This window comes from Polistes dominula, unplaced genomic scaffold (assembly GCF_049000335.1).
Source record: "Polistes dominula isolate Pdom_NZ unplaced genomic scaffold, Pdom_raw_medaka contig_462, whole genome shotgun sequence".
In the NCBI taxonomy this organism is placed as follows: domain Eukaryota; kingdom Metazoa; phylum Arthropoda; class Insecta; order Hymenoptera; family Vespidae; genus Polistes; species Polistes dominula.
In genome coordinates, this window is record NW_028301104.1 from 65,674 (window position 1) to 78,349 (window position 12,676).

The 12,676-nt window shown below is 30.5% G+C and overlaps 1 protein-coding gene across 1 annotated transcript in view; it reads left to right on the forward strand.

Annotated features, from left to right (window-relative positions):
* The window catches only part of LOC149031160 (fatty acyl-CoA reductase 1-like), a 53,556-nt gene extending 41,433 nt beyond the window's left edge, over window positions 1-12,123 (forward strand). The window contains exons 3-7 of the mRNA XM_089176583.1: window positions 10,283-10,376; window positions 10,460-10,743; window positions 10,850-10,995; window positions 11,064-11,722; window positions 12,078-12,123. Coding sequence (XP_089032709.1) covers window positions 10,283-10,376; window positions 10,460-10,743; window positions 10,850-10,928 — 457 coding nt within the window. The 3' untranslated portion in view covers window positions 10,929-10,995; window positions 11,064-11,722; window positions 12,078-12,123. The remainder of the gene's footprint in view (window positions 1-10,282; window positions 10,377-10,459; window positions 10,744-10,849; window positions 10,996-11,063; window positions 11,723-12,077) is intronic.
* Window positions 12,124-12,676: the final 553 nt, after the last annotated feature.

Sequence of the window (12,676 nt, forward strand, 5' to 3'; positions counted from 1 at the left end):
GTTTTATCGTAAACTATTACCATTTTGACCACGGTACACTCTCGAAGAAAACTAGCAATTTAGACAGCGTACAGTAGTCCCAATTTTATAACATGTTTCCAAAAAATGACAATATAGTTTAATATTTTTGGAGAATTAGTATATGAATTTTTTGAAATAGTTGACTACAAATCAAATATTAGCTTTTTAACAAAAAGAATGGAAAACACACAACTAAAGATAATACTTATGTCAATTTAAATGAAAGTAATGTTATTTGTGGCAATATCGTTATTTTAAACGTGTCCTTTTTTATTGTAATTATCGATAGGATTGGTAAATCTGTGGTAGATAGGTAAACATGAACCACTATTCACGAGATAATTTTTTTGATAATAAAGACTATTATTTAGGTAAATTATAAGAAAATTACTTAGTTTCTTTCTTTTTCCGTTTGCAGTCTTTGACGTTAGATTGTCACTTAAAGATGGTATTTATCTCTTATTTTAATTAAAGATTTTTATAAAAAATTTTTCCATAGGGTCTAATATGTTATCCATAGATATGAAAAACTGAGTGATTATTATAAGTGTCGAGAACTATATATATAGACGTATTTCTATCAATTGTTATCGCATTCAGCATTCTATCCTAATTGATACAATTTGGATATTGATCGTTTCTATTAGCTACCCCGATAACAAGATAGTATCGGTGCTCTTTAATATATATGGTAACAATATTATAATAAATAATTTCTACAATTATCTTACTCTTGATACTGTGCATTCGGCTGAATCTCTCGAAACTTATTTTTTTTAAGGTTACACTTCGAACACATATGATCTGCGTATAATATTCTTTTTTTAAATATAAATAATAAAATAGATTTTTGCGAAAATTAAATGTCAATGAAGAATCTTTGACTGTGGATCAGGAATTACAGAAACCATTTCGCGGTGAGACTTTAATCGGTATTGATCGTGGTATACGACATCGCTTATCTCAACATTCAACGACCATCGACTTTTTATTGGACATCGGAATAAGAATCTAAATTAAACAAATCATTGAAATATTAATTACTGTCGTTATCTTGATTTGTAAACAACTACTAATTTTAATAAACGTATTTTTGTACCAGTTGATCATTCACCGGATGCAGAATAAAACTCTTTCACGATATTTCTAAATTTAATTGTAAACTTTGTAAAAAAAATAATGCTTAGCGAATGTGACTGTACAAAATTATAATAGTTTACATGTTTAATTAATATTCTCTTTTTTTCTTCGGACACATCGTTTTTTTCGAAATAATGAAAAGAAACACTTCGTTCTTTTATTCAAATAACTTGGAAAAATACGTAAATTTATGTATATATGAAATAAACATTTAAGGTGTATATACATAGTTTAGGCTAAAAATTAATATGTAGTTTCTTCTTTATTTTATTTCCTGTTTGAATACGCTATCGACCTTAGTGAAAGGTTACTCCACTCTGACAATAGGGGGAAACGATATTCCGTTGTTTAAAAAAAAAAAAAATTCGGTTAGGCATGATTTCACTACGATCTTTATTAAAAACAAAAAGATGTACCCATCGGTTCACTATGGGAGGAAGGATCCTTCTGTTATTGATCGATAGTATTCAAAATCTCTTCCCCTTTCCAAAAGGGTGTTACTCATTTATGATATAAATATGTGAAAGAAAGTAAGAAAGCAGTTCCTTAGTCTATCAGTTCTTAATCTGTATCAGTCTGCATATCTGTCAGTATTAGTCCATAGTTCTTGGTATAATAATTATACTTTTAGTCTGTTATATTCGTTTGCATATTTTATCAGTTAGTTTATCAGTTTATTTGTCAGTCAGTCCGTCTTATATTCATAACTCTATTGTATTCTGTATTTTTGTAAGCACGCCACTTTTTTGTAAACCTTTTGTCAATACTGCTGAACATCGCATCATTATAATTTAATAAACTATATTATAATCATCATCAGTTATATATTTCTCTCTCAATGAAACCCACAATAGATAGTTTTTATAATCTTAGTTTTGAAGTATTGTACTAATCTGTAAAAAAGGAAAAAAAACATATTATCTAATAATTCAATATCAAAATTCGTAACACATACAAATCTTAAGAAGTTTCACTTGAGTCGCCTTGAAATTCTAAGCGTTTTTCTATTTAACGATATTTTTTAATCTGAATAACTAGTCTTGACAATCTATTACAACATGTGTTACTATTATTGAAAGCACGGAACCAGATACCAGGAGGGCGATCGACAATGGAAAATAACTAGCAAATACGAATAGAAAGAAAAGGAAAGATTATTTTAGGAAATACGCCGCTAAGAGTCGTTATGTTCGCTGATTTCTAGAGACCCTTTAGGAGGGACGCGCTATACATATTGTTGGACTGAAAATTTGTGGGGACAGCCTCCGATCAACACGCAGCCATGTTTATCTTTAGTATGTATTAGCGGCTGTGGTTAGTTTTAGTTTAGAATACTTATAGTTTTTATTGTGATATTTATGTTTAATTGTTTTTTTTTTTTTTTAGTAATTTTCTATAAGTGTAAGTTTAATTTACTTATTTAATAATTACAAGTATAAATGTACAAACCTATCATATAACTTATCATTTGTTTACAGACTTATTGTCTTTTATCAAATCAACCTAATTGAATCTTTCTTATTGAATTTATAATAATTTTTTTGCGTAACCTATTTTATTTTAATATAAATTTTTAATTATCATTAAATATAATTCATTTTTTTCTGTATTTGATGCAATTCCTTATTTCATAATTATTTCAATGTTTAAATATTTCGCGGGAAATCACGTGACTACACGAGTTCCTGTCCCCCAGCAATCTACATGGCGCATCCCTCCTATAGTGTTTCTACTGATGTCAGGTTTATAACGTCATATTTTTCAATGACAATTGTTAACAATACTGCATCATTAGCAATTGTATTAATGTTTTTTAATTTATAAAAAGTAATATTTATTTCAAAATGGTAAATAAATTCATATTTGTATAAGTGAACAAGTCAAGGATCGTAATGAGAATGCTTAATTAAATCGGAGAAATACGTCTGTACTTACTGTACTACAGGTAATATAACCCTAATTGATAGTTATTAATTACTAATATAAAAAAATGCCATTTCGTTTGTTTTTCTTCGTTATTGATTAATGCTATTTTCATTTACCAACCGAAACGTCGGTAATTTTTGAAATAAGATCCGAACGTTATCATCCGCGATAAATTAAATTTCCTTAAATTTTTTTTTGTTTACCACTTTGGGAGCTTTTCTAATAATTAATGGTATCAAATCTTTTAATAAATAGAAAAAAAAATAGCTTCGATGTTCAAAAAGAAAATCAATTTTCTAATTTGAAATACGAGTTAGGACTAGGAATAGGAATGACTTTTTCATCATAGATGATTAACAAGATATGAATGGTTGTTTAAGAATATATTTGCAGCTACTTATAGTTTTTTTAACTTATTTAATAAAATTCTATACCAAATTACAAAGTCAAAGTTACGTATGTTCTCTTTTATAAAGAGTTGATGAAGAGGTGAACGAGCACAGGGGTTTTCCCGGTAGTCCTGTTCAAAAATAATTAATAAACTATATATTGCGTGTTTTTGACCGGGACTACCGGTTGACCTTAAATGATGCTGTAACTGCGCGCTCTCCGCTATCTATCTTGAAAACGATTTAACGTACAAAAAAATTTTTGAAACAAAAGATGTAGGAAATTTAATCCTCTACAATATTGATACTAAATACAAATAGCGAAAACCCATAGGAAACGAAACATTTGGAAAAAATTTGCATTTAATCGATTTTTTTGTCCTTTGACGTTAGATTATAATAGTAGCGTACATCCTACCATATGTTGGTTTTTAAGACAACTTTCTGAATGTCAAAGTACAAGTTTATACAAGTTTATAGCTCAGTATCTAAAACTCCAGGATTCTTACCTAATTTGACTGGACTAGGAAGATTGTCGTCGGATTCGCCGGATCGTGCCCAGGCGTCCCGAAATTTAAGTGAGGACGCTCCAGTTAGTGTAGCGACCGTGGAGCGCAACCTTTCTTCCGTCAATAGTTAACATTTTATTTTCATTATTTTGTTTATTACGATCGCTAGTGTCTTTTAATAAATCAAAATCCCTGTTGAATGGGATCGGGTTACTGTGAAAACACATGCGATACAATGGGGGAAAAGGAAATTCCTTCATAAGGACAAAGTTCTCTATGCGTCTTAGTTTCTATTACAATTCTTAGAAACATAAGCTATGTCCATCGGCGGACCATGGAGAGGGGCCCTTCTACTATTGGTCAATTAACTTTAGGAAGGAATTGCATAACCGACCTTTTCACTATAAAAGGCCTCGGAAAACTATCATTATTCTATTCCATTACAATTCTCGATTCACATCTATTCAACACATCAACTATCGGCAAAATCATGAAGAACTCATCGGCTTCTTACGAAGCAGCAATGCCACAAATCATTAATCTACAAGTAACGCAATCCTCAGGCAGCTCAGCATCGGGGCGATTGCTCACAAGCAACAACGCCGCTTGTTGATCGATTCTCACCGATCTCACGTGTTGTTATTTGTCGGTTTGCATCAACTAATGCCAAAATTATTACAGGAAAAAACGAAATTACTTTCCAGACAACCCAATAAATATTGGACTTAGTTTTTGTTCCTGATAAAAGTTCTAGCTTGTCAGACCGTTTTGTTTTTTTTTACAGCTTTTAATCACTTTTTGTATACCTTTTTTTCGTGTATTTGCAATACTCGTAAAATATATCAACCTTTCAAATGTATAGTCATCCTTCTTTGCAATATTTTTGTTTTTTTCTGTGAATTACAGAAATGTTTTTCTCTTCTTTGTTTTTGTTTTTCTTTTAATTTAAAAAGAAGTGCATCCGACATGTCGTTGATAGAACTATGTCCAATCTTATTTTTTAAAATAATAAGGAAGTGTTAGACATAGGAATTAGAAAATATATTAACCCATTACACTCGAGCTGCACCGAATAAGCCCCCAGCAGATTTAAGTTGCAAATCGAGCGGCGCTGATACTGCGCCCGGCAGTTTTGAAGTCTTTTGTTACTCTATCTGCTTATTTACGATTTGTAATAATATATTTCTTTTAAGATATACTTAAAGATAATACTTAAAGGGACTGTAAGGCTTGCTCTGATCGTAATATGTCTGTAGGTAGGCGGGAAGTAACATATTATTGTGATATGCGTCCTGATAAACCTAAGATGCATCTTTGGTATTGTTTTACGAAGTATTATACAAAAACTAATTACAGAGTATAATAATTTTCAAGTTTTGTAGTTTTTGATGAAAAGAAAATAAATTGGTAAAATTTGATTATTTGTATAAGTTTGTTTGCTTATAAATAACTTTAAAATACTTACATGTAAAATGTTTCCCTAAATTGGCCGAAATCGTCTTGAGTGCAAGGGTTAAATAAACAACTTTTGTGAAAAGAAATGTAGTATTATATACAGTAGATCAGAAAAACTAGATGAATAATATAAGTGCTTAACAACTTCTCTAACACTTTGAGCGCCACGTCCGCCACCAGTGGCAGACACTAGACTTTTCGTTAGACCGCGTCAGTCAGTGCTGGCTGACTGAGTACAACATGGATATTTCTAAGCAACGCGCATGGCCTGACGGGAATTCCTTAAAAATGAGCGTGGCTTAAATGGAACTTCCTTGAAAATGAGCGTGACACTGAAAGTGTTAAGGCGGGTGATAGATGTAAAATAAAAAAAAATCGAATTTTCCTATTTTTCATAAATAGTTAGTTTACCATCCTAAAAATATGCCTGTAAATTTTTAGAATAAAATTCGCATTATATATCGATTGAAAATTCATTTAAGTACTCCGCCTTAATTTGGCGTTAGACGCGAAAGCTAAACTTTGAACGCGTTTTTCTCGAAACGACTCTTTTCAAACTGTGGTGAAAGATAATTCAAAAAGGTTTCAACCGATTCTTGTGAAATTTAACACACATTGTCTTTATAGTATTAGCTTCTAGTTGAAATTGAAAAAGGCCTCAAAAATTTTCAGGAATTGCCAGTTTTGACACAAAAACCGTTAAAAAAAAGAAGCAAAAATCAGACTTTTTTGTCTAACTCGTTGAAATTTACGATTTTTTGACTTTTTAGTTTTTCCTTAGTTCAACTAGAAAATACATGTTTTTGAACACACTTTGACCATTTTTTTAACTTTTAGATTGCTTTAACTAAAGCTAAAAATCGCCATGATTGATGCGTTTCGCTGTGAGGGCCTCAGGAGATTAGATTACTACGGCGGCCATTTTGAAAAAAATAACTCAGATTCTTATATTTTAACACGTTGACTACCACGTCACCCATATTCGGGTGACATTCAAGTTTTGGATCGAGCTGCGTCAACCGTATTGGGGTGACGCTTATTTGACTACTTGCGATATTCGTATGTGTTTAAAAAGACATTTCGCAGAGGAAGTAACAAATCTATTGAATAATAATTATCATAAACTATATTTATTAATATAAACTTAAATTTATAATAGAATTTTATTAATGTAAACTATTGTAATAAAAGTTATTTGAACATGGTTTATTAAGAAAATTATGTAGAATGTAAAGCTTTAAAACATTCAATATAAAGCTGGGGTTGGTCGGGAAAACTTGGACAATAAGTTGTTGTTTTCTTTATATGCCCTCGTGTCTCTGATCGGCCTATTCAACGTCTGTTATCTGCATAACATTGTTTGCATGCGCGCTAATGCTTCTCCGGAATCATTTTTCCGAGAGATTATTCTTGCGATAATCAACGATTCGCATTTTTTAAATATCGGTGGAAATACCGAACAGAGTACGCTTCGTACACTCCGTATACGCGGTACGCGTGGCCTGAAGAAGATTTCACTGTAACGCGCGCGGCAGTCAACGTGTTAATATGTAATGAATACACATGCTGAGAGAGTTTCAAAACGATTCATTTATTCCTTCCATTTTAAATAAGTCTCTGAAAAACGGTAAAATTTTAGGCGTTTACATGTATCGCCGGCCTAAGGAAACTATTTTGACGGCCCAACTCGATTGCACATTCGATATACAAGGAATAAAAAGGAATTCGCATATTTTGTCGTTGAACTATTACAAAGTCTCAAAAGTATTTTATAAATATATATAATTAATTAAAATGATAATAATTAATATCTAAATTAATAATAATAATTAATTTAAATATTAGTAAGTAAATTTTGTCTGTAACGTGTAAGATTTTTCTTTTTCTCGTTGTCCAACGCAGCTGATTTAGAAGTGGATGCCTTAAAAGACATTAAAGTAAACAAATTATGCAAAAAAAAAAAGAATCTGGCATTCATGGGATATTTTTTTTTATTTTTCATTTTGGTAAAAATAATCTTACAAGAATAAATACAACAGGAACATTTCACTGTTTTCACAACGATTAAATACTCTACTCTATAAAGAATAATCAGTAGTCGTTGTAAGCAATGAATTAGTAGATTATTTCGTACATGAAAGGGGAACAAATATTATTACAATTAGTCGACATTAGGAGCTCGAAAGTTTATTGTCGCAAATACCAAATCCCGCTATTGTTCCCGTCCCTGAGCGCAATTCTTCCATTCGCTTATATCTTATTTCTTTCAGATCACTTCTTTAATATTATCCTCCAATCTACGTCCCGGTCTACCTAGTGGTCTTTTCCCATTTGGTATACCGACCAATATTTTATGCGTCGTTCGATCTTGCCCCACACGCTCCACATTATCAGCCCATCTTAATCGGCGTGATTTTATGACATTAATAATGTCCGATTTGTTTGTTCGATGTACTTCTTAGTTATGAAGTTTTCTCCATTCGCCGGTTTTCTCATCGCGTTTTGCACCGAAATTATACGAAAAACTTTGTTTTCAAAAACCCTAACTTTCTTTTCGTCACGTAACGTAAGCGACCAAGATTCACTACCATAAAGGACTACCAAAAGGATGATTGTACAACCGCGAGCTGAGTAATTTATTAACCGAATAAAAGCATGCATTGCCTAAATTGATTCTTTTCTTGAGTTTTTCTTTAATTTCGTTCGTCTGGTTTATGATCGATCCTAAATACCTAAAGACACTGACTCGTTCAAAAATTTTATTCCGAACGACCAAAGTTCAAGTACTAGGCATATTCTAAACTCGATCGGTGACCATATTAATATTGTAATTGTATTATTTTATATTGCAATGTATTTGTATTGTATTATAATTATTGTATCTGCTGAAATCGACGAGAAGTCATTTCGTCTAACATTGTTCAATAAGAATATACAGAAGCCGATCATAAAAAAAAATAACGTACAAAAATACGTCTCATAGAGTAGCCAGGTACATATTTTTAAAATATAAGTGTTTTACAATCGGACATACGTAATAGCATTTAAATTGACTTATTGAACTTATAGACCAAGGTTAATAAGAAGCAGTAAAAATAAGTAGCTTGAATATGCTAATAAGGCTTTCGTTGATATTATTTGTTGCAGAAGTATATTCAAAGAATAATTAAATCTGTTCTGACGATGATGTAGCATTTTCAACCTATTTGCGCCATTTGGAAATATGAAAAAAGGACCATATTGCTAGAAAGTTTTTATCATGCATATAGGTGTAAAATTGTATGAAAGCAGAAAAAAATAAAAGATAAGAAAAAGAAGCAAAATAAAAAATAATCATTGCATCCAAGCAATGTAACAATTATCAGTATCAGTGCTTCTTTCTGTAATCTTATACTGTTAGAGAGTGTGTTATTTTATTTATTAAATATTTTGATTTTTAATGATAAACGCAGTTAAGTATTTATACGCCTCGGTGATAGTGACTAGAAAATTAAGCATATATATACGTTTATGATGCAAGTGGGTTAAAATATATGGAAGAATTTTGACAAGTTACAATATTAACGAGTTTATAGAAATTCTAAAGAACACAAAAGATTTGGCTTTCTCACATTGTAAAAGATAGGGGTTAGGTTTAAATAAATGGAATTAGTTTTTATGCAGAGTCTTATCCTTAAACTAGTTGAGGGTAGGTAAAGTGTCTGCCATAGCGCTAGGTCTAAACAATAATAAAATTTATTAATTAAATTAGAATTTCTATTGTTGAGCAACATAATAAAAATATAATCCCAAGATTATACCGTTGCCTTTTGATATATATAGTAACAATTTTACAATAAATAAATCATACAATTATCTTACTTTTGAAACTGTGCATTTGTCTCATTTTCTCGAAACTTAGTTTTTTGAAAGTTTCACTTCTAACACGTGTGATCGGCAAACATGTTTTTTTTTGGTTGTAACTAAAAAATGAAAAAAATTATTTATTGCACTTATAACTTTTTTCTAACTGCACAACCGCACACAAAGTTTCACTTTTCAATTGTGGTCGTGCTATCGCCCACTTTGAGAACCGTTGCTGCAGATCCTAAGTTCATTGTACACATACATGTACATATACATATACATATACACATTCACATTCACATATATAAATCCACAGGTCAGTTATCTGATATTCAGCAGTTGTTATAAGACCACAGTAGAATAAAGGTACTTAGTTCAACCGATATTTTTGTCAAGATAACGTTTTTAATACTTAGATTGTTATAATCGTTATTAATCACTCATCAACAGGTTTAGTATATCATAGGATGAAAAGTTTTCTAAAGCTTTTGTTTAATAGTGCAATTTCGAAATACTTATTATATCTTATTATATTCCTGGTGGAAATATTATTTTGTATTATAAGGTAAGGTTTTTATTTTTTACCATTCTATACCGTATCTAACTGTAAAAATCACAAATAGCCAAATTATATGATAGAGTGTAATTAGTGTATTTACATATTTAAGATGAAGTGTCAGTCAAATTATAATAATGCAACTGTCGAAGCAATGTAAGCTTTCTAAATATGGAAAATAGCATAAAGTTATTATCATACAAAAAGACAACTATTTTTTTTTACAGATTTAATTGCTACAAAATATATTTAATTCAGCAGACAATATCTCTCTAATAGTACCTGTATTTAAAGATAACAATGATTATTCTTTATTTTTCTCTTTTTCTACTTCTCTCTTTACTTCTATATTTTAAATTTGACACAATAATGATTTATTTTATAAGAAATAATTTTCCGCTAAAAACTTTTACTATAAATGCAATTGCTGCGGTTTGCAGATGTTGTGCAGAAATGACAACGATTTATTTACTGGTTAGGGCAAAGAAACAAGAGGATCTGCAAACTCAATTTAAAGAGTATTTCAATGATGTTGTGAGTAAAGTTACATATTTTGTATTTATTATAATCGGAATAAAAGATGTCACCAGTATTACAATTTATATTTAAATCTTTAGATTTTTGATAGATTGAAGAGAGAGCAAAAAGATGTTGAAAAGAAAATTATTTTGATTAAAGGAGACACGAGTCTATTAAATTTAGGATTTTCAGAGAAGGACCGCGATCGCATTAAAGATACCGATGTAACTTTTCACAGTGCAGCATCAGTACGTTTTCTGGACAATATTCGTATTATAGTTAATACAAATATTAGAGGAACAAGGGATCTTCTCTTGCTTGCACAAGAGATGACAAGCTTAAATGTATTTTTTTCCTTGTTAAATCATCCGTATAAAAATGCGTTTGGATAAGCACAATTCCCAACTAGATCAATTTATTTATATATAAAATTTAGTTTAATTTTAAAAATAAATTGTTCTAACTTTATAATAATTTTTGTTCTTTAGGCTTTTATTTATGTTTCAACAGCTTACTCGCACTGTGTTTACAATAAAATCGAAGAAAAATTGCATAAGCAACCTATGAAGACAAAAGACATAATTTGATTGACAGAGATTTTGACCGAAGACCAATTAGATTTAATCACTCCAAAGTAATAAAACATGAAACCTATTGCATTCTTTTAAAGATAAGTCGATAAGCATAATCGTTTTTTTACAGGTTACTGGGTAAGTGGCCTAACACCTACGCATTTTCAAAGGCAATCTGTGAAGATACAGTACGGCAATATTCTAATGGAATTCCCACTGGCATTGTTCGGCCATCTATTGTTGTCTCAACAGAAAAAGAACCAATCACTTGACTAATAAACAATTTGTATTGACTAACAGGTGCTATTTTTGGTAGCTTGACCGGTGTTTTACGAACGCTGTATTGTGATGGAGATTTAATCTGCTATATAATTCCTGCTGATTATGTTGTAAACAACATTATTGCTGCAGTATGGGACATTGCAGAGAAACGGCAATTTTTTTTCTTTTTTGAATAATCTTCGATATCAACTTTTAGTTAATCTTTTAAAATATCATTTACAATAAATAAGTTAGAACTTTATTTGTAGATATATATCACAGAGTGTTAATCTTTTTCCAGTAGAAGTAATAAATATTTACCTTTAGATGAAGATATTACAGTTTATAATGCTGATTCCTGCGATCTAAAACCAGTTACTTGGAGTACTATGAAGAATTACCTGAGAACTAACGGATTTAATGTTCCATGGAAAAAAACAATTTAATACTACTCCTAAATGTTGACCAAAATCTATTACTTCGATATTTTTCTAGAAAATTTTTTTGCACTGGATACCTGTAATTGTAGTGAGCTCCTTATTATATCTCAGCAGAAAATAGCCGATGTATTGTATGACGATATTTAGATTTATTATTCGCCAAAAAAAAAAAAACGATATTAATTTAATTGGCTTTTTACAGGTTATTTTTTTCACAATCTGTGAAAAACGACAATAAAACGGTCGAGCGCACTGTGTGTTATGCTAAGGCGAATCTGTTTTAAACTAATGTATAATATTTTCTATTTTTAGGAAGGCGTTAAGCAATCTGAAAAAGTCTAGTAACGTTTCTTTTTATCGGAAAATAATAAATCTAAATATCGTCTTAGAATACATCAGCTTTCTTCCCCTGAAATATAATAAAGAGTCCACTATAATTACAGGTATCCAGTGCAAAAAAATTTTCTGAAAGGCGAGGGTCAAACGACGAAAATAATTGATTTTTTTGACTTTCACCAATATATATATTTAAAAAAACGGTGACGGTTAGTCACCTTACAAGTATATATTTTCAGTGCATTAAATAAATATGTTTAATGGTTATTGTACCACCAGTGGTACACGTGGCACGGAACGTGTTAATTATAATTTGTATTATTAATTTATGTTATATTTTATTACTTATTATAATTTATTAATAATAAAAAATAATATTGTTAATTATATATAGATTAGTAATATAGTGGATATTAGCACAAGTTCGCATGGCTCTGTGAGGCAAATCACCATCCAGTAGTAATGTCCATCCAGTAATCGTTTGTTCCCGATTTTGAATCCCAGGGGGTGAAAAAAAAAATTAAACGTCTTATATACTGGTAAGAAATTCGGCAACAACTAGACATCTTTATGACATCATTGCTTTTTTGTTCTTTGTTTCGTCAGGTCAGCTTAACGTCATATTTATTACGTAAAAGTCTTACGTCAATAAGTGTGAAATAATGTGTCACATGTTAATCATATCTGACTTATATCTTACGTAAAT